Source organism: Syngnathoides biaculeatus, chromosome 7 (genome assembly GCF_019802595.1).
Source record: "Syngnathoides biaculeatus isolate LvHL_M chromosome 7, ASM1980259v1, whole genome shotgun sequence".
Taxonomy (NCBI): domain Eukaryota; kingdom Metazoa; phylum Chordata; class Actinopteri; order Syngnathiformes; family Syngnathidae; genus Syngnathoides; species Syngnathoides biaculeatus.
In genome coordinates this window covers 9,197,875-9,219,891 of record NC_084646.1, presented here as the reverse complement: position 1 = coordinate 9,219,891, position 22,017 = coordinate 9,197,875, and the positions used below count along the sequence as shown (strand labels likewise).

General features: G+C 45.0%; 2 protein-coding genes and 1 long non-coding RNA gene across 5 annotated transcripts; 1 reads left to right on the top strand and 2 right to left on the bottom strand.

Moving 5' to 3' along the window:
* Window positions 1-5,946: 5,946 nt before the first annotated feature.
* Window positions 5,947-12,332, bottom strand: zgc:77486 (uncharacterized protein LOC405808 homolog). Of its 2 annotated transcripts, none has more exons than XM_061824379.1 (6): window positions 12,193-12,332; window positions 10,679-10,881; window positions 9,192-9,306; window positions 8,633-8,760; window positions 6,941-7,045; window positions 5,947-6,861 (listed from the first exon to the last, which is right to left on the bottom strand). In XM_061824379.1, exons 2-6 carry the CDS (start codon window positions 10,836-10,838, stop codon window positions 6,713-6,715), a joined length of 657 nt encoding a protein of 218 aa, XP_061680363.1. In that variant the 5' UTR covers window positions 10,839-10,881; window positions 12,193-12,332; the 3' UTR covers window positions 5,947-6,712. The 2 variants fall into 2 exon arrangements, with proteins under 2 accessions (XP_061680363.1, XP_061680362.1); XM_061824378.1 differs by lacking the exon at window positions 12,193-12,332 and adding an exon at window positions 11,274-11,406.
* LOC133503139 (uncharacterized) lies at window positions 12,206-13,451 on the top strand. Its single transcript, XR_009795669.1, has 3 exons — window positions 12,206-12,343; window positions 13,044-13,228; window positions 13,313-13,451. It is a non-coding gene; the product is annotated as an uncharacterized LOC133503139 (long non-coding RNA).
* Window positions 12,395-21,712, bottom strand: plin3 (perilipin 3). 2 transcript variants are annotated; one of them, XM_061824373.1, is made up of 9 exons: window positions 21,554-21,712; window positions 17,726-17,804; window positions 17,594-17,626; window positions 17,431-17,524; window positions 16,755-16,837; window positions 15,717-15,948; window positions 14,442-14,788; window positions 13,283-13,501; window positions 12,395-13,204 (listed from the first exon to the last, which is right to left on the bottom strand). In XM_061824373.1, exons 2-9 carry the CDS (start codon window positions 17,780-17,782, stop codon window positions 13,064-13,066), a joined length of 1,206 nt encoding a protein of 401 aa, XP_061680357.1. In that variant the 5' UTR covers window positions 17,783-17,804; window positions 21,554-21,712; the 3' UTR covers window positions 12,395-13,063. The 2 variants fall into 2 exon arrangements, with proteins under 2 accessions (XP_061680357.1, XP_061680356.1); XM_061824372.1 differs by having other exon boundaries at window positions 17,431-17,626.
* Between the last annotated feature and the right edge of the window lie 305 nt (window positions 21,713-22,017).

Sequence of the window (22,017 nt, the reverse complement as noted above, 5' to 3'; positions counted from 1 at the left end):
TATCCTATAAAACAATAATTTAATCTAAATATGCCAATATATTATGTACAATTATTAGAAATAACATATATTGGATAAATAAAAATGAAAATAAATCATACATTTATTTAACCAAATTTAGGGGGAAACCAATCCAATTAGTGCAATAAATGTGTCTTGATAATGTACAATAAATTGTAGATCTTACTGTTATATAATATTAAAACAGTAAATAACCATCCATTTTTTGAGCCACTTATCCTCATGAGGGTCACAGGAGTGCTGGAGCCAATCCCAGGTGTCATCGGGTAGGAGGCGGGGTACACCCTGAACTGCCAGCCAATTGCAAGGCACATCTCTATATACGATCCATCCATTTTTTGAGCCGCTTATCCTCATGAGGGTCACAGGAGTGCTGGAGCCAATCCCAGGTGTCATCGGGTAGGAGGCGGGGTACACCCTGAACTGCCAGCCAATTGCAAGGCACATCTCTATATACGATCCATCCATTTTCTGAGCCGCTTATCCTCACATGGAGACAACAGTTGCAGAGTCTCCGATGAATGCACGTTTTTGGGATGTGGGAGGAAACCGGAGTGCCCGGAGAAAAGCCACACGGGCACGGGGAGAGCATGCAAACTTCACCCAGGCCGGTCTGGGATTTTTGACCCCTGGTCCACAGAACTGTGCGGCCAAGGCTATCAGCGGTTGCTCTACCTTGCCGCCCAGTAAAAAAACAGTTTTGGTAAAAATGCTAAATTAATGCAGCAATTACACAACTCTCAATGTGAAATTTCCATGACTGGGGAGTTGGTCATAATTTGTCCTCTCTCCCATCCAATGTTTTTTTCTTTTTAGCTTTTTGTGTGTACCATTTTCAAAGAGTGATCACTTTTAATTTGAATTTCATTTAGCTTCAAAAACCAACCAAGAGCAGTAATTTTGGGGCACAAGTTGCTCAAAATTATGCAGAAACTGGACACCAAGACGAGTAATTTAAAATAAACTTTGTGATTTTATTGTATTTTTTTGTTGTACTTGAACATGTCGTACAATCCTAAATCTGGAAAAGAAATAAAATATGAAGATATCTTGTGGCATTTATTGGGGGGAGGGGGGCAGGAAGTGCTAAAATGGGACAGAAGAACACACACGATTTCCATTGGACACAAAAAAAAAAAAATGGATTCGTCTTCAGTTCTCATATTCGGTTATCGGCAATTGAATTGCTGCACGATGATGAAAGCATTAAAGACTTAATTTAAAAAAAGCGATTTAACAAAGAGAGGATATTCTTATTATTTAGTTTCTAAGCGTCACCCATTTTAGGCCTCCACACCCCCCCCCCCAAGTTCTCAAAACAGTCAATAAAAACAGAATTAAAAAAAAAAGATTCTGGCATAAATTGTGTTGTTTACATTCAATCAACTCTTTATTTGGGGGGGTAAAATTGAAACCATCCACCACAGTTGACGGCTAAATGTCAAAAGCGGAACTGGGAAGGGGGCCGAAATGACCCCAAATGACCTCGACATTTCGTGTAGAAAAACTGGCCCCCCTGCCCCCATCTTTTCCAACTGCAGTAACGTCATCACTATGCTACAAACGGAATAAAAAAAACCTGCATGGAGGGAGGGAGGGAGGATACTATGTGGTCATACTGTCAAATACTTGTGGCCTGCATTGTACCGGAGTAGAAGGGTGGTCGGATAATTACGCAAAGCACTTTAAAAAAACAAACAACACTCGTCCTTGAACGTTGGCAACATTTTCAGTCTGGCAATTGCAAGAGCAGGTTTCGTGAAATTGGACCTCCGGGTTGCAGCCGTGCGGCTCGCGTGCAATTTTATCGTCATTGTTACACTGGACTTTCGGTCTTTCAAGCAGCGGCTGGAGGGGTGGGTTGCTACTCGGACGCCGAAGTAGACACAAACACTAATGACGAAAAGGTTTGGGGATGCGTGGCATTCGGGGGAGGTTTCAGGGACGGGGTGACGGTCTGAGCGCTCCCGGTGCTGAAGGGTCTCCTTGTGATTAATGCGCACATGCGGCCAGTCTGAAAGGTCCCCATCCGTGCGTCGACGTGCGCCATTCGACAACTTGGCGCCGAGCGTTCACGTTTGCTATGAACGTCTCAAAAAGACGACGTTTTAAGGTTAGGTTAGGGATGTAACGTATGTTAGCGCCCTCTACGTAAAAGAAGGGGAACTGTGAGACCGGGGGATTTCCAAGTACGGGTCTACACCGTACCCAGAGTTCTCCTGTCAGTCACCCATGCGCATTCATCACAAGGAGACTTTTCAGCACGGGGCAGCGCTCAGACCGTCACACCGGACATCTGCTATGATCTTCACAGGTAAACTTCTGGAAGTTAATTCGTGCCACCAGGATTTTAATTTGAAATCCCACAGAAAACTGGATTTCAATTTGAATGAAAAGTGATCACATTTTCAATAGTTGAAATTCACCGTCTGTGCCACCAGGCAAGGTTACTTCAGGTCAGAACCAGCGTGTGACATCACGTGACTAAGAAAGCGTAACTGCGATTGGCTGGCTGTTCGGTTCTGACCTGAAGTAACCCTGCCTGGTGGCACAGATGGTGAATTTTGGACAGCGAATTGTAGCAACTATTGAAAATGGGATCACTTTACATTTCAAATTCAAATTTTGTTTTCTGTGGCATTTCAGATTCAAATCCTGGTGGCACGAATTTACTTCCATATAATTTGTGGCAGTACGGTGCCTCAGCTGGTAAAGCGTTGGCCTCACAGTTCTGAGGTCCCGGGTTCGATCCTGGATCCGCCTGTGTGGGTTTCCTCCCACGTCTCCAATAAATGCAACATTAATCGAACACTCTAAATTGCCCCTAGGTGATTGTGAGTGCGGCCATTTGTCTCCATGTGCCCTGCGATTGGCTGGCGATCAGTTCCGGGTGCACCCCGCCTACTGCCCGTTGACAGCCGGGATAGGCTCCAGCAACCCTCGTGAGGATAAGTAACAAAGACAATGGATGGATGGATGAACTTAATTCGAACAACTGTGGAATGTTTCAGTACTTTTCCCTCACAACTTTGTCCTCTGAACGGTATTTGGTCCACGACATCGACTTCCATGCCTTTCTGTGACTCTACCAGTCTGTCTTGACCTACTAGAGACGTTCAGGTCCCTGTAAAAAGCAAAAATCTTCTACATTTGACACGCCATTAAGAAGTGTTGACAAACGTGCCGAATTTGATATATAAAAAAAGAACAGTAAGTTGTGCAAAAAGAACTGATACACACAACAGTTGGACTTGCGTTCAAAAGTTCAGGGAAGCTGAAATTAGGTTCTGCCGCATCCCTGAAAGCACATCCCCCTAAATTTTTGTGAGTACTGTAGTGGATTTGTAGTTTTTTTTGCAAGCCAGATCAGTTTTCATTCAGCACGTGTCAGTGGTCTGCTGGTGTTTGGAGAGGCGAGGAGGTTCTCGCAGCAGCTCACAAAAAAAATAATAAAATAAAATAAAAGGCCATTTGACAGTAACGCTGCGTGCCTTCAGGAGAGTGCAAGCTGAAATGACCCGATGCTGAACAAAACTGAGCAGGTGTACCACACGCCTCTTCATTCCCTTACAAGCCTCTTCAACAAGGCATTCATTCTTTTGCTTCAAATTTTGTTCGTTTTTCTGCTAGAACAGTCGAACTTTAAGACCATCTGACTGATTTACTTGTCTGCCATTTTTTTAGGATCAGAACCTTAACAGGCGGGACGCATTCCTTCAGAATGAATTTCTCCAATTGTTCAATGTTTCAGAACTTTTTGAACTTGGTAGTACTCCCCCCCCAAAAAAATTCACAGAACCTCAGAGTTCCAACATAATTCTTTCTTGTGAAATGATCAATGTCCCTAGTTGTACAACCTCCAAAGCATTTTTTCCCCATAGAAAATAATGTAAATGAGTTTAATCCGTTTCCAACCTCCAAATAGTAAATTCCGATATTAATTTATATTTAAGTAAAAACATGTAAACCCTGCATTTAAATAAACTTAAATCTGTATCTGGCATTGGTGGCAGTGCGATGGCCAGAGAGGGAACGAGGAAGTGTTACGCCGAAGTCACACTCCATGATTGCGGCCTTTGCTTTGTAATGCTAGTCACTCCTTTGGCAACACTAGCTGCCTTTTTATTGAATTCCTCAGCCTTACCATGCTAACTAGCAACACAACGCATTTATGGGACTTAGATCAGTTGTGGTTCGCTCAACTTTCCTTCTCCTTCGCCGCTGGTAGCGCCAGTCGTTCTTTGCGCAAACACAGTATGACTGATTAAGTCGAAGTGGGCACCACCATGTGTGCATTCGTCACCCCTGGGCTCCAGTCGGCTACCCGGTTAACACGGGTTTCGCTTTGTGGTTGGGTGTTCAGATATGGAAGTAAATATGTGCCAGCAGGATTTGAATTTGAAATGTAAAGTGATCAGTTTCATTAGTTGCTACAATTCGCTGTCCAAAATTCACCGTCTGTGCCAGCAGGCAGGGTTACTTCAGGTCAGAACCAAACAGCCAATTCAGTTACGCTTTCTTAGCATGTGACATCACGTGACTAAGAAAGCGTGACTGCGATTGGCTGTTTGGTTCTGACCTGAAGTAACCCTGCCTGCTGGCACAGACGGTGAATTTCAGACAGCGAATTGTAGCCGGTTGAATTGTTAACATTGAAAAGTTAACACTGAAATAAAACTATTGAAAATGTGATCACTTTACATTTCAAGTTCAAATCCTGGTGGCAGATATTTTACTTCCATATCCAGATACCAAGGATGGGGTCGAAAACGAAGACAGATTTTTTTGGTCGGACCAGATTTTGTACAACTGAGGCACTTGAACTCTGAGGTTCCACTGGAATTAGAAACTTTTGCTACGGGCGACATTTTACAAAGGGGGTTCATTTTATTTTTTTTTAACACTTCTGTGACTAATCCAGCCTCAACATTTACTGCCGACCTTCGACATGTCATCAGCACGTTGTGAGACTGGAAGACTCACAGAAAGGCACAAATTTGGCTGTTCAAATTTTCCTGGCCCAATCACCTGTTGTGAATCTTAAACATTCAGGTTCTATGGAAGTAGATTAGTGGCTCCAGGATTTGAATTTGAAATGTAAAGTGAAATAGGACTTGAATTACAAATGTAAAGTCATCACATTTTCAATAGTTGCTACAATTCGCTGTCTGAAATTCAACCTGTTACAATTTGCCGTCTAAAATTCACCGTCGGAGCCACGGCAGAACAGCCAGCCAATCGCAGTTATGCTTTCTTAGTCACCTGACATCGCATACTAAGAAAGCGCAACTGGATTGGCTGGCTGTTCGGTTCTGACCTGAAGTAACCCTGCCTGGTGGCACAGATGGGGAATTTTAGACAGCGAATTATCGCCAGTTGAATTGTTAACATTGAATTTTAGACAGCAAATTGTAACAGGTTGAATTTTAGACTGTGAATTACAGCTGTTGAATTTCAGACAGCGAATCGTAGCAACTATTGAAAATGTGATGACTTTACATTTCCTGTTACAAGAAGTTGAGCACAAAAAGTGAAACATTGAACAGTTGAACAATACCAGCCCATAATGTTAACATCTATCGATGTCCCGAAACTCGAGAATTTGTTCCTCCCAGTTCCCAAATTGTGAATGTTGTCAAACAAATCTCATCCCTTCTGTTACAGATCTAATGCTTAAAGTCTAGTCTGTAAGAAGCTCAAAAGTTGCCGTTTTTTCTTGTGCTTCAGTTTCCAAATCACTCCCAAATGAGCATTCCGTTTTTTTTGTTTTTTTTTTTGCATAATTCCAACAGTTGAACTGGTCAAGAGCGTGTGTACATAAGCCCCCCCCCCCCTCCTCTACAATGGTTACATTGTTTAATCATGATGGAATTCAACAAAAAAAAAGAAATTGCAAATCTTACACGATTTGCCGACATGCTGCCAATCCTCCAGTGGACCCACCAAAGGATAAAAAAAAATAAAATAAATACAATGCAATCACACAAGCTAACTACAATATATTAATATAGATCTTCTGAAGTCATACGCTCATTAAAACAGGGGGGGAATGCAATCACTCGGTTAAGTCAAGTTATCCCCTGCCCTCCCGCCGCTCAGATAACAGTTTCATGCACCCGATATAAGTCAAGATATCAAAGAGAGAAGACTGGTGGAAAATGCTGAGAAAGTCCAAAATGTGCCGATTGAAAAAGGCGGGGGGGGGGGGGGGTAGCCAATTTGACGGAGAAGTTGACATCATTTTTACTAGCGGAGAATAGAATCCGAAGCCCTTGAAAAGGTCTCGCCGAGCTCCCGATTCGCAGGGCGGGGGGGAATCGACCCCGTGATCCGTTCTTCATTCTTCGCAGGGATGGGATAAAAAAAAAAAAAAAAGACAACACACGCACTCGCGCTCCCCGCTGGAAAAGTTGAGCCGACAAAACAAAATTTTAACGCCTCCCCCTCCCCACGGCGTGCCCACCGAGCCCCCCTGCTGCTCTTCTCCAGCATACGAACGCAATCATACAGAAAACACTCAGTCACAAGTGGAGATCGATGCTAGAAAGGGAAAGTGTCTGGACAGTGGCTGCGACTGCATGGCCCGCCCCCCGCCCCCCGCCCCGAGACCACCATGATATCGGGCGTCACCGTTGTTGTCAACCGCCGAGAGAGGCGCACGCGTGTTGCCGTCGTGGTCGGACTCGAGTCTTCATAACTTCTGGATTTTCTCCGCCACCACGATGGGGTTCTCCTTGCGTATGCGGGCGGCGGCGGCGCTTCGGTAATCGTAGGGACAGTCATGTTTGTCGGAGTAACGGTGGATGGCACAGAAGAGGTTGCCGCAGCGGCAGTCGAACCCTGCGGCACAATTTGAGAAATTCGACGGTACTAAAAAAAAATACATAAACAAAAAAATCAAAATCAAAGGCGGGCTTACCGGTGAGGCCGACTTTCTTCCGGCAAGAAAAGCAGCGGTTCTTTTTCTTGTTTTTATCGGGAGTCTGCTCGCCGTCGGAGGTCTGCGCCGCTTCTCCCGCCGGCTCTGTTGAGACACAACCAGCCCGTTGTCAATTCTCGGCATTGGGTCGAAAACTAAACAATGTGGAGTTTAGGTTCAGCAGAAAAAAAAAATATATATGTAAAAGCCGCAAGTGCGTACAGTGAAACCCACATTGAAACGCGAGATATTTACAAAGAAAGGCAGTACATAGAAAGAGTTTAACGCTAGCGCCGCGCTAACGATAACAAGGCCAGTTAAAATTAAATTTACCGGTAAATATCACTGAGACACGCCAGCAACACGCTAGCACTGCGCTAACGCTGCGCTTACACTAACAGGGCCAGTTAAAATTAAATTTACCGGTAAATATCACAGACACGCCAGCAACACGCTAGCACTGCGCTAACGCTGCGCTTACACTAACAGGGCCAGTTAAAATTAAATTTACCGGTAAATATCACAGACACGCCAGCAACACGCTAGCACTGCGCTAACGCTGCGCTTACACTAACAGGGCCAGTTAAAATTAAATTTACCGGTAAATATCACAGACACGCCAGCAACATGCTAGCACTGCGCTAACGCTGCGCTTACACTAACAGGGCCAGTTAAAATTTAATTTACCGGTAAATATCACTGAGACATGCCAGCAACACAGCAGCAACACGCTAGAGTGGCACGAACAATAGCACGGCGGTAACGCTAGCACCGCGCTAACACTAACAGGGGCGATTAAAATTAAATTTACCGGTAAATATCACTGAGACACGCCAGCAACACAGCAGCAACACGCTAGCACTGCGCTAACGCCAGCGTGGCGCTAACGCTAGCGCCGCGCTTACACTAACAGGGCCAGTTAAAATTAAATTTACCGGTAAATATCACTGAGACACGCCAGCAACACAGCAGCAACACGCTAGAGTGGCACTAACGCTAGCACGGCGCTAACGCTAGCCCTGCGCTAACACTAACAGGGCCGATTAAAATTAAATTTACCGGTAAATATCACTGAGACATGCCAGTAACACAGCAGCAACACGCTAGCACTGCGCTAACGCTAGTGCCATGCTAACGCTAGTGCTAACGCTAGCGCCGTGCTTACACTAACAGGGCCAGTTAAATTAAAATTTACCAGTAAATATCACTGAGACACACCAGTAACACAGCAGCAACACGCTAGCACTGCACTAATGCTAGCACCACTAACGCTAGCGCCGCGCTTACACTAACAGGGCCAGTTAAATAATTTACCGGTAAATATCACTGAGACACGCCAGTAACACAGCAGCAACACGCTAGAACAGCGCTAACCCTAGTGCAGTGCTAACAGGGCCGGTAAAAGTCACTTCCTCGGCACCTATATTCCACTGGTCTCAATCTTAACCTTTTTTCACTCGAGTGCCCCCTTGCGTCCGTTAGGACAAAATGCACAAATTAGCCGCGTCATCGGATAAACCGCAGGGTTGAAAGCGGGTGAAAAAAAGTCACGGCTTGTAGGCCGGAAATTACGGTAGGTTAATAAGTAAATGGTGAACCGCGTTCGGAGCGGGCTCGCCCACAATGTCAAAGTCGGATGTGACGTCATAAACGGGTGTGCGTGTAACCCGCTTTGGGAAGCTGGATTGGTACCTGAGGTGCTGGACTCGTCCTCCTCTTCGGCATCGTCAGCCTCCGCTCGGTCCGAGTCGACGGCGCCCGAGTCCTGCGAGATGCTCATGGCCGTCATCTGTTGAGTTACTGGACTGGCTGAGCCGGGACTGACGGCGCAACAAATGCAAAGTCTTACATTCATGGGGAAAATATACTACTAACAAAAAAAAAAAAAAAGGTGTTAATTTTTAAAAGACTTATTTCCAGAACAAAAGGCAAATTATAAGAACAGAGTTGCATTTTTATTTTATTTAGCTAGAATATTACTCCCTCCTTGTACATTAATTTTCTATGACTTTCTCTTGGAAAAAATAACAAATCACCTTCTTCTAAAGACGACATTCCTTTTCCCTTGGAATTAAATATATAACTTCATTTTCATAATAATTTTGGTAATGCTCTGGTGACGTGTCAAGGTATGACAAATAAAATGATTCCACATAGCTGATTAATTGTTGAGTTCTAAATTCTCCCTCGCACTCAAAACGTTTGAGAACGTCAGCGACTTGGGTGTACGGGCCCGTTACGCGAAGCCCACCTGGATGTCGGTTCTTCGGGTGAGGTCCGCGCCGCCGCCTCTGCGCTGGGCGCCGGGGGCGTGCCCTCCGCGACGACGTCGGCGGGCCCCGCCGTCCCCGACGGCGACGTCGCGGCTGCGTTGACAGGATAGTCTCGATTACACACCGGGTTGCTGAGCGTCTGATTCTTTTTGCCCTGACGCCATCTGACCCAGTGAATCCCAAGTACTGACAAATTATCCGATATCAAAAATTGATCCGAACCGAATTTACCTCCAACCAATCTTCTATCAATGCTAGGTTGACGTAGCGCCTTGCACGCTCTTCCACTTGACGCCTAATGACGTAGCTCACATGCCCTAGCTTCACCCACAACGCTAAAATTGCCCAATTGTCTACTGGACATACGTCAAAGGTGAACACGTTAAGTTTCGTGTTATATGACTTTTTATGCTTCTGCGAAATTTGGTCAATTTATGTAAATTTTCTGGTCCCTTGCGATGTTACTCCGACGCGCCGCTGACCCCTCACATTTCACTTCCGGCGCTCATTTCATAAATTTTATCAACTACAAATGACTCATAACTGTTATATTTACTCCACATTGTATTGTACAGGCACGGTGGCTCAGCTGGTAAAGCGCTGGCCTCACAATTCTGAGGACCCGCGTTCGATCCCGGCCTTGGCTGCGTGGAGTTTGCATGTTCTCCCCGTGCCTGTGTGGGTTTTCGACGGGTGGGCACTCCGGCTTCCTCCCACATTCCAGAAACATGCAACATTAATTGGACACTCTAAATTGCCCCTAGGTGTGATTGTGAGTGCGACTGTCTCGATGTGCCCTGTGATTGGCTCGCGACCAGTTTAGGGTGTATCCCGCCTCCTGCCCGTCGACAGCTGGGATAGGCTCTAGCGCTCCCCGCAACCCTTGTGAGGATAAGCGGCAAAGAAAATGGATGGATGGCTAAATTGTACAACTCATGGAGTCCTCCGTCATTTGCTGCTTTTCATTTTTTTCCATGGATACTTTGCATCCCAAATGCTCTGATTTGACTTTGGTAATAATTCATCAAGTTTTTTTAAGCTTATGAAATGCTGTCTGTTCCAATGGTTAGCAAGCATTCCATTGATGGCAACATTTGGATAGTACGATAAAGATTAAGTTGCGGGAGTTTGAAAAAAATAAAATCTCAAACTCAATTGTCAGAGTTTCAAGAAATTATCCATAAATTGCTGCATTTCAATCAGTTTCGCCGATTCATAACTCTTAACATGTATCACAGAAAACAGACACTTGTGTCGCAGGAACGAGCTTGATGTATGTAAACATGTAAATCCATTCAGATTTGATATTTTGACACGCAGCCGTGGCGAGTTATACTTTTCTTGACATTTGCTTGATTGTGTGCATGTTGGGAAACTGTGTGGAGCGACTCCATTTCTCATATTTCTTTTTTTTTTTTTTTCTTTAAGCATTCACGCGCCATCCCGGCTCGTCCCTCCGTCCTACCTTTCTCCCCCGGGGGACTGGCTCTCCCCCCTCCCTGTTGTCTCTGCAGGTGTTCCTTGTAGCAGACCGAGCACATGCCGTTGTTGCGGGGGTTACCGTAGAAACCGCATCCCATCGTGCAAAGCATCGGCACCTGGGTCTGATTGGTCTCCTGAGCCATGCTCCGACAGAGAGGGCGAGGGGGAGACGGGAGAAGGATCTTCCTGAAAAAAGTGAGACGGCAACGGTCACTCAAAGCGAGCCGGCCGGACTTCGGAGTTATTGAGGACAAATAAGCCGACAAATCCAAAGTCCACTTTTAATAAGGCAAAACTTAACTTTTTTCTTTTCTTTTTTTTTTGCACAGAAGATCAGCCGTGTGTGAGGGTCTTTCGGCAGTAAAACACTCCACTTGGGACGCTATTTACATAGCGAGCAATGCAAATTTGCCCATGTGCATGTCAAGGTGAAGTTTGCAGAAGCTAAATGGGATGGAAGGCCTCCCACCCATGCACGAAGCCCGTGTGCGTGCGTGTGTATACCGTGTTGGGCGCCTGTGCAGCGGGATATAAAGTGTCCTGTTAGTCAGTGGCGCTCCCCCACGTTCGCACTTTACCTCGTTCCCTGTGTCATCCGGGCCACGTACTTTGTCATAAAGTCCAGTTGAACGACAGACGGGAGGGGGGAAAAAAATGAATAAATGAGCCGAGTTTACCGACGGGATGGCGGGTGACGTCACCAAAAGCCAACGAGTTTGGAATTTTCGCTTCGCTTTCTTGGAATGGGTGCATTTTTTTTTAATTTAAGCCGGAACATAACTCGAACCTGCCTACGAAAACGAACACGTCGTCAGCTCGGTACAAAGCGCAAACATTCTGATTTAAAACGAAATAAAAGTGTCCCGTCAATTAAACGCGACGTAAATGTGATTCAATTAACGGGCGTGCGAGGGTCGGGCAAGAATGGGGGGGAAATCGCCCTCATTTGAGCAGGAATCTGCCCAAATCTTGTCGGAACTCAACCGGGATTACTTTACATTAAGTATTAAATACCCAAAGGAGCAACAACAAATGGAGAAGAGGTATACGTTAAAACGAACTTGAAATACATTTATTGTTGTGTGTTTTATAGCATATAAACTGCAAAGATTTGGCTGGAATGTCATTTCTATTTTTTTTTTAAAGATGAGCCAGTGTGAACGGGCGCTTTGAGTTGAGTCTCCAGCAGGAAACAATGTCGAGCAGCAGCAGCAGCAGCAAACGAGGTTCAGCAAACAAAAATGCTCATTTCTCCCCCCCAAACCTCATAGGACACGCAGTTGAGTTTTATCGCGGCCAAACGCCGATAGTAAGTTAACAAAAGCTCCCTGGTAAATAAATTCCCCTTGTGTCAAGAATCGAACAAAAAAAAAAAAAAAAGTGTTAGCCGCCGGCTAGCGTTAGCACGGATGCTAACGTTATCTGCGAGACGCGGAAGGTCCGCGCTTGAATAACGACGCAAGCCGACATTGACACGGGAGTCGGGGCGGCGGGTACCTGGGCGTCGCGGTACCGGCGGCTGTCGACGACCTGGAGCTGGATATTTTGTCCTCGGGAGAAGTTGTGCGCCGAGCAGCGGCCTCCTACGCGAGGACGACAGCAGCCGACATTGGAAACAACGGGCGTGACGTCACCACGCAGCAACACGGTAAGAAGTGGGGAAGGGGGGGGGGGGCGTGGGGTCAACAAAACATCCAACTCCGTGACCGACATTTTATTCTGCGAATCGTTTCGCACATAACACTGAAACCTCGTGACAACAAAGGGTTACAAAAGTGTGCTTTGTGCCAAAGACACTTTTTAAAATGTTAAAGACAGAAAAATCAAGCTTCGAAAATATGCAACAATAAAGTGCACTGAGAAAAACATTGAAAGACCACAATGCCAAAGAATGAATTTGCTTCGTTGCGTAGCAAAGATATGAAATGAAACGTTGTTTGATTAATCAGAGACCTTTGGGAAATATTGTGGACCCCGTCGTTTAGTGAAGCCGAGCCGTGATGTCAGTCACGAAAATGGAGTACAGTCGTGAAATTATTACAAAGCGCGAATACATTCCACATTTCAACACGATGATGTCACTTCCAATTTGTTTTGTTTGCCATTAGATGTAAGTAGTAACACCAGTCTATGTTGTGTGTCAAACAATTGACAAAATATGTTTTATAGTCCGTTGCCATCCTCAATTACTTGCTGAAACTTCCAGTGCATTTTAGAAAAAAAATAAAATAAAAATCTTTAAGCGTAAATGACAATTTTTTGGGCGGGGTTAGAGTTAATTATTTTGAAAACATTTGGGAGGGTGTGAAATGCTCTTTTTTTTTTTTTTTTTTTTTTTTAATAATTAGTGTAAATGTAAAAAGGCCGACTAAGCGTTTGACTTCTGCTGGGCCGTCTCCGCGTCTTCCCCCATCCTCTCCGTGATCATCGGGGCGAAGGGTCCCACCAGCCAGTTGAGCGGCGTGTTGTTGAGCAAGTACTCCGTGACACCATCCAGAGACTGTTGAACCTAGAAAATAGTTGAAAACTTGAGGTTTGACACACGGCGCAGTCCAGTCTGTCACCGGCGACGCGGCGAAATCCGTACTTGGCTCAAGTGCTGGCGGCTCTTCTCCAGGAGGAGAGGCGTGAGGGAGCCGGCGTCAACCAGGGAGGCCTGCAGCTCGTCGGCCGAGCGTCGGGCTCTGCTCAGCTGATCCTGCACGGCTCCCGGCAGACCCTGAGCGCTCGACACCACGTTGGAGCTCGCCGAACGCAGCTGCTCGCTCAGGCCCCGCGCCATGGACAGCACACGCCACTCCAAACGCTGTGGAAAACAACGAGAACCGGTATGAGTCTGGGGGTTTTCCGGGTTCCTCCCAAAACCCTAAAAACATGCCTTAATTGGAGACCCTAAATTGTCCGTCTCCATGTGCCCTGCGATTGGCTGGCAACCACTTCAGGGTGTACCCCGAATCCCGCCCGATGATAGCTGAGATAGGCTCCAGCACTCCCGCGACCCTAGTGAGGATAAGCGGCTCAGAAAACGGATGTAGTGAACCCTGCCAACATCTTGTTTTTGGACGAAAACCAATTTAAAGTAGGTTGACAACTATTAACTTTTGGAGACTTCAAATTCTGTGAAGATTTGGGGAAGCACAGTTTACTTTTGTGAGGTATTTAAGCCCTTCATGTTTGGTTGACGGGTCTGCCATTTTAAATTAACGAAAGCATAATTAGTGATTTATGGTGCAAATTATCGGCTGAACAGTATTTCCCAGTGATGTGTTGAAGTTGAATGAAGCGGTGTTTGGTTTATGTATTGCTGTCCTGTATGTGAACTTAGGTGCAGCTAGCTATTTTCCATTTGCCCGTCTATGGTGTTTTGCCTTATTGGTTCGCTTTAATCTAAAGGGCTTTTGTTGAAGATTGTTGTGTTTCAATATACAGTATAACTTAATTAATTATGTCAGTCCTTCAGTAAACTTCAACTGCCAGTCACGAATACAGTTTCTGACTTTGGAAAAGTGCCAGTGACGACTAACTTTTAAGGAAGACAGTACTTTAAAACCCTTTAAATATCTTAAATGTGGTGTGGCAGCCGTAAAACTCAAGTTGTTGCATGGATTACACTATTGTGGATTTTCACTGTATTATAAATAAAACTGATCTTTCAGCTAGGACGGTAATTTCCTCCTTAGTGTCCAAGAGATTCTGTGAAATATGTTGTAAGATGAACCTGGATGGAGCCTTTTCAAAGCACTGACCTGCGCCTCATCCTGGCTCCCGTCGGAATCCGGCTGCCCGTCGGAAACCGGCTGCCCGCCTCCAGGTTGCTTCTGGCTCCACTCAGTCCAGCGCTGCTGCAGCTGCTCTATTGCGCCGCCTATCTGGTGGCTGCCTGAAGCCATCCCGGTGCGGGCGGTCTCTAGCAGGTCCAGGGTGCTGGACAGCTGGGCCACCGCGGCGCGTGTGGTGTCCCTGGCTCGTCGAGCCCGCGTGAGGGATTGCTGGAGGGCTCGCTCCTGCACCTTGGCCGAGAGGTTTCCCAGACGGACGAAGTAGCTGGGGGTGGTTGACGACACCTGGCAAGTGGCAGGCTCACCCACAGCAGCTGGAAACCAAGTTAAGGAGTAATATCTCTTGATTTCACGTACATTCATACGCCTAAATCGGCACAGTACAATCCTTGATAAATTTAAACCATTCTGTGAGACGCTTGCACCGTAATTCCCGGCCGACAGCGTACCTGGTTATAAGCCTCGGTACACAAAGAGTTTAACCAAGTGTGCTAACGCTAACACTAGCGCCGCATAAACGCTAATGCAAGCGCCGCATAAACGCTAACGCTAGCATTAACTGACTAACTGCAGGATTGAAAGCGTGTGAAAATAGTCCCGGCTTGTAGGCCGGAAATTACGGTAATTCATTTTCACTGCATATCCAGTCCATTTCCACAGTAGGATAAATTGAAAATGTTACACCCCCCCAAAAACACATTGTTCATGACGAACAGGACTCTATTGTGTCAAATTGTGTTGGATTTGTGGCATTGGGGGCTTGGCCTAGTGAGTCACATGAGGAGCTAGAGTCCAGTCATAGTGTTGTTCTTTGCGGCAGATCCCTTGACGAACAAGTGCCCCAACTTAAAGTCGCATTTTGCTTTTTAGTTACTAGCGAATTTCAGATTAGCCCCTGCATGAATAAAGTGAAAAGAGTCGGGGAGGAGGTCCTGCCCCAAGTGGAGTAGTTCAAGTATGTTGGGGTCTTGTTCATGAGTGGGGGAAATCGACAGATGGATCGGTGCAGCGTCTGCAGTGATGCGGGTTTTGTATCGGTCAGTTGTGGTAAACTATGTCGAGTAATTATATTATTATTATTATTTTTTTAAACTTTATTCCCATTCTCTAATAAAGTTTCAGTCAATTCAGTGCTATTTTTGTTCTTTTGAAACATCTTAAACTTGTAGGTCGAGGTCCATCTGTTGACAGTGGAAGCGTCAGACCACACGATTTAACTGACCAATCCCAAAGACCACGTACCCAGTTCTCTCTCGGTCAGTGGCAGGTTTTGGTCCACCCAGTCCTCGGAGCGGGTGAGGGCCAAGCCCACCCCGCTGCTGACCATCTGGCCCACGCTGGTGCTCATCACGGTGCTGATGCCGCCGCTGACGGCCGCCCGGGTCTTCTCCACGCCGCCCATCACGGCCCCGACCACGCTGTCTTTGGCGCCAGTCACCGACTGGCACACAATTCCGACCGTGTCTGACACCACCTGAATGGAGCAGGGGAATTTCTTTTATTAATATTATTATTAAAAGGGTGCTCTGTTTACAGTAGCAGTGCATAGCAAATAAAACTTATTTTCCTTTCGGCTTGTCCCGTTAGGGATCGCCACAGCGTGTCATCTGAGATGAACGCGCATTTGTTTGGCACAGTTTTACCCCTTCCTGAGATTAGCCCCTCCAGGGCTTCAACCAATCATCTAACAGTCGCTATGGAAACTTTCACAATGGTTTGTTATGTTAAAATGCCACTTAAAACATTTACAGTTTTAAATGTTTTTATGACAACAATAGTTTGACCTCAAATTGATTTACCGTAATTCCCGGCCTACAGAGCGCACCTGGTTATAAGCCTCGGTACACAGAAAGAGTTTAATGGTAGTGCGGCGCTAGTGTTAGCGGGGGACTAGCATTACCCAGGTGCTAACATTAAACTCTGTGTGTCGAGGCTTATAGCCAGGTGCGCTAACGCTAGCGCCGCATCACCACAGGGATGAAAGAGTGAAAAAAGTTGCGGCTTGTAGGCCGGAAATTACGGTAATTGAATTTGTTTACTGTATGGGGGTGGGGGAATGCCTTGAAAGAACAAGGTATGCCAGAATGGGTTGTATCTTTATGATTGCGTAATTATAATTTAAAATCATTTCTAACATCAACAGCTCTTTTCATTACATACGCTAGCATGATATATGATTATTCGTTGGTGTTACAGGGATCAGTGGAGAAAGAAAATGTGCCACATCAACAACAAAATTGGGTCAAAATGTTTGTGGCAAAATAGTCGTCATTTTCTGACCTTTTGTGCCGGCTGCTGAAGAATAGGCAACTTCTGCTCCATCTTGTCCAGACCTTTCATGGCGTATTCATTCACCGTCGCCACTGTGAAGCGTGCACAACACAACGCGTTTGCTTTGTGCGTTGCAAAATGTCAGACTATGAGTTAGCGGCGCCGCGCTAATGGGGATGCTCAGGTTAGGACATTGACATAACCCGGGGGCGTCAAATTTTTCTCACGGGCCGCATTGTAGTTCTGACTTCCCGCAGAGGGCCGATGTGACATTTACGAACTAGTTTTGGAGTCAGGAATCAAGGGCAAAGTGTTTTTCAACTGGTAACAAAACAAACAAAAATGCTTATAACATCTCAACTTCATCATTTATAATAATTTGAAATTTTGGAACAGATTTTGCAAGAATCAAAAAAATTGACACTCTAGATTTGGCTCCGCGGACCACATAAAATCATGCACAGGGCCGAATCTGGCCCCCGGGCCCTGAGTTTGACACCTGTGACATAACCTGAATTTCTACAGAACCTTAACCGGAGCGAACGCGGTCATAATGACGTGCAAAATACTTAGCCATAAAATAGAGAGTACAGCAATAGCTGAGTGGAAGTGTGTAACTATTTGACTGAACCGCGTCGCGCGTCACAAACCGAAGACCCCCATTCAGATTTCACCCAAGACCTACGCTGCGGTTCAATAATGTTCAAAAGGGGCTTGGTTCCCGTGGCGGCAGCTGCCCCGAGAGTCCGGACGCCGCTTTCGGCCGCATCCATCACGCCCTTTAGCATGGGAACGCTGTCTTTGGTGCTCGTGTAGGCGTTGCAGACTGCGTCGCAAGCGGAACTCACCAGCGGCAGGTTGCCGACCCGTGAAACAACATTCTAGAAAACATAAATTCATAATAATAATAATAATACAGTGCTACTTATAAAGCTCCTGGCTTTGTAAATGGTGTCGTTTTGGGTCACGGTGCACCTCACCTGCTGGTCTCCGGTAGCTCCAGCGCCAGCCTCAATAGTTTTCACGCCGTCTGCCATTGTTGCTACGACTGAATTCAATCTCCAAAAAGAAAAATGAAGACAAGAGTCATAAGTCACATTGCTTGTTAGTCACAAAGAGTGTGCGAGCTGTGGCATTTGGGAGCTGGGATTTACACAACTTTACCACCACCAAACAAACAAATTACAGGAATAAAACAAAAATATAAATATAATGCATTATTAAATGTATTCATGTGTGGGATTGTTGTAGATTCATTTTGCTAGTTGAAGTTTGCCTTGACCCCCCCCCCCAAAACAAAAAAAATGGAAAGAAGATGACATCATCAAGGGGGAGCTCCCTGGCCATATGAGAATGAATTTGAAATCCATCCATCAATTTTCTTAGCCGCTTATCCTCACAAGAGTTTCAGGAGTTCTGGAGCCTATCCCTCGCTATCATTGGGCACGAGGCAGGGTACACCTTGAAGCGGTAGTCAGCCAATCGCTGGGCGCATAGAGACGAACATTCGCACTCATAATGATACCAAAGCGGACCGGCGCACCCCAAGGCTGTGTCCTCTCCCCTCTGCTCTTCTCGCTCTACACGAACGACTGCACCTCGTGGCATCCGACTGCCAAACTCCTGAAGTTCGCAGATGACACCACGGTCATCGGCCTCGTCAAAGAGGGCGACGAGACTGCGGATCGACAGGAAGTGGCGAGACAACCTGGGTGTTGAACACTCCAAAGACCGTGGAGATGATTGTGGACTTCGGGAGGCATCCGTCACCGCAGCTGCCCCTGAGGCTGTCCAACTGTCTTGTGTCAAGCGTTGAGCTCTTCAAGTTCTTGCGAATTACAGTCTCGGAGGACGAACAACTCCACCCTCAAAGAAGCCCAGGAAAGGACGTCCTTCTTGCGGCTTCTGAGGAAGCACGGCCTGTCACAAGAGCTGCTCGAACAGTTCTACACAGCGGTCAGTCTGGTTTGGGGCCGCCACCAAAAAAGGACAAACTCGTCGGCACCACGCTACCAACTATGAAGGACTCGCACGCAACGCGATCTCGGTCCAGTGCAGCCAGGGTCCTTTCGGACCCTCCACATCTTGGCCACGAGCTCTTCCAGGTCCTTCCGTCGGGAAAGCGCTACAGATCAATCAAAGTCAAAAGTAGCAATTAAGTCATTAAATGTGAACCTACTATTTTTTCTGCCTTGTGCCATGTTGGGACACTCACTCACATCCTGCTGGTCCAACCAGTATTAGTTTAAAAAAAAAAAAAAAAAACATTTATTTTTCATATTTTGTACACCTCACGATTCATCACTTTCAACTGCCCCACTTGCACAATTGACACTATTAACACGATTATATCGATTTTACATCTTGCACGTCTTTTTAGAAGGAATAGTTCTTATAAACAGAAACGTCTCTTGTTCTCGTTGCTATGTTCTTTGTTCTGAATGTCGTACCAGGACAGCACCGACTTGCCGGAGAAAAATTCCTTGTGGATTTTTACACACTTGGCCATTGAAACTGAATCTGACGACAAGGACGAAATCTGATTGGACAAACAATCTAACGTACTCAAGGAAGTGCGGCTGAGTAAAACGAAATGTAGAAAATGAGACTGCTGGGAATATAATATTGCACTTTTATGGAAGAAATACTAAAATATAGGCTGTACATGTGGGTCAGTAGGTTCTGCTGTAGTAGAAATTTGATTATCGCTGCCTTGCTCAAGCTCTGAATCGACACTTCACCAAGCTTACTTGCATTGTCGAGGGTGCGCTTGTTTTATTACCCCATAAGTGCGATCACCGTCTTGTCATTGATGTGGTCAAGGGTGACATCGCCCGGTGCACCATGACTGCGACATGTCATTCTGTTGCAACAGCTCGGTCGGGCAACGGGTTTCGACAGCCGGCGCGTGATCACTAGTTTTATTGCAATGGGGACTTCCTGATTAAATTGAAACGTTCCAAGGAAAGGATGTCATCTACACTCGAGAAACAAAACAAAAAAAAAAAAACTACAGGATTACATAACAATCAAATTTAATTTGACCTCATTGCAAGTTATTTTCTGTGTTTTCTTTTGACACAATGAGACGCAGCTGTGCTGAAATGACCTTTGAACTCCATGGGCCAACTGGCATATCAGAAAGAAACTGGTGACAATGCTTTAAAGTAGTACAATCAGTCATCCCTTATCTAAAACGGTGTTTCCCAACATTTATTGAGCCAAGATGGCCATTTGACATTAGAAACCTCTTGTGCCGCATCACCAAACTAAGGCTACGGCTATTTTTATTTGAAAAACCAAAGATTCTACCGATTAGCCCACGAAATAATTGGCTATTAATCAATTTTACATTCGTTAACAACTAATTCTGAACGTGGTAATATCATTGTCCACTTTGGGTCACCGTCCTCACGATATCATCTCTGACTTTGAGTGTGTGTGGCTTTAAAAAGGTAGTCGCCTCGCCTGGTGAGTGACACGGCACTCGAGAGTGTAGCGTTCACGTTAGCGGGTGGCTGTTAACTGGCTAACCGTTAGCCAGTCTCCATTTTGAGCGCCAGTTCTTGGTAGCAGCTTGTGTATGAAAATATTAGTCATATTGTTACTGTCTATGTATTACATTTTTTGAAAGTTCCCGGGTGACTGTCTATTCTTGACCACTCAGTCATTTTTAAAAAACTAGCAAGAGAGGGTTAAACTATAAACTAAACTAAATTGACTAACATATCTTGTGCTAGCGATAGTACTGTACACATGCTGTTGTGGTACGTTACTTATTTCTGCTTTGCAGTACACACATTTCATTTTTTTTTTTTTTTTTAAATGTGAAAATGATCCAAATGTTTGTACAGTCCGTCTTTTACACTCTTTCCTCCTGATCTCGCCGCTACAATGTCGATTCACTTCCTGCGTGTCTCAGATAACATTAGTCAATGTGGAAAAATGATTACTTCAAACCTTTGAGATACAGATTTTGCTACGACTGAGGTCATCATATTTTTCGATTAATAGTTTCAGACATACACCAAACAAGTGTCCTAAAAAGCAATTTTGGGGGGAAATAATGATGAGCTCATCATAACTTACATTTACTTATGGGACCTGATAAGTTGGACAAAAAAAAACTCATATGATTTTAAGTCTTCACTTTCAAATTCCTTTTTTTTTTTTTTTAAATCAACATTCAAAAAGGAAGAGCATTTAATTATTTTGCCTGTCACCACATGTGACTGGCATACATAAATAATTATGTTAGTCAATTAAGAACTATAGTAATGTTCAAATATCCTGTAGTATCTGAAAAATATACTTAATATACAGAATTCAACTATTAACACTTCACTAAACAGTACAGCACTTTGGTCAAACCCGTTTTTAAATGTGCTCCATAAGCAAATCTGGACTGCATAAATACAAAATAAATTCTGCCTTAGGCCTTCGTGAATTACATAATTTATTCCAATATATTTGGGAGTCAAATAGTCCCCAGAAGAGGGGCGCAGTGCGACTGTAGGAGTGACACGGCAGCTGACTTTTCATCCACTTTCTGGATGATGAACTTTACCCCAGATGACGAATTCACTACCAGTCACTACATTTGTCACGCATTTCGTTTTGGTTTCTTGAACAAATATGGAAACCACCACAACTTCTCAAATAGGCTGAAAATTCTTACAATGGAGCCGCAGGTAAAACTAATAAGGGCACGTGACATAAATTTCGCTAGTTTGGCAACATGGCTGCTTGAAGTTGAAAGGTCAATATAAACAAGCATAAGTGACTCGCTAAATATATAAAATGCTGACCTTTCTTGTCACTCGTGGTCGTGGGTGGCTCTTGTCCTCGTCTGACAGTTTGGAGATGTTTCTTTCTGCGTTTTAGTCCCCAGTGATCCGCACATTGGCAATTTTAACCCCAACTTGAAGGAGGAGTGGAAAGTTGTGCTATGAACTTTTGACCAATCAAATGACAGCTCACGAAGGGTCAGAGGTGATATCAAAAGAACTACAAAAGACTACAACCGCGCCCACTTTTTTAACTTCCTTTTGGGCTACAACTTCCGATGACGTCAGGAAAGGAAATCGTTCAGCGTTAGCTTGAAATATTTACTGTTATTATTCGTATATTATGGATTATAATAAAATCATTTGGATTATTTTTTTCAAACCTTTTTCAAGTTTTGTATTTTGATTGATTATTATTATTATTTACAACTGAAATGTTTTTAAAATGTTCAGGGTGTACATGGTTGAAGGAGTCGTCGATTATT

Excerpts from the sequence above, each read along its gene's own strand:
- zgc:77486 (XM_061824378.1), bottom strand. The coding sequence starts at position 11,311 with ATGACAAAGTACGTGGCCCGGATGACACAGGGAACGAG. Across the intron at positions 7,046-8,632 it reads GGACGAGTCCAGCACCTCAG|AGCCGGCGGGAGAAGCGGCG; the intron begins GTACCAATCCAG and ends GTGTCTCAACAG. Across the intron at positions 6,862-6,940 it reads GAAGAAAGTCGGCCTCACCG|GGTTCGACTGCCGCTGCGGC; the intron begins GTAAGCCCGCCT and ends ATTGTGCCGCAG.
- plin3 (XM_061824372.1), bottom strand. The coding sequence starts at position 17,782 with ATGGCAGACGGCGTGAAAACTATTGAGGCTGGCGCTGGAGCTACCGGA. Across the intron at positions 14,789-15,716 it reads ACTGACCGAGAGAGAACTGG|CTGCTGTGGGTGAGCCTGCC; the intron begins GTACGTGGTCTT and ends CTTGGTTTCCAG. Across the intron at positions 13,205-13,282 it reads GCCGCCAGCACTTGAGCCAA|GTTCAACAGTCTCTGGATGG; the intron begins GTACGGATTTCG and ends ACTATTTTCTAG.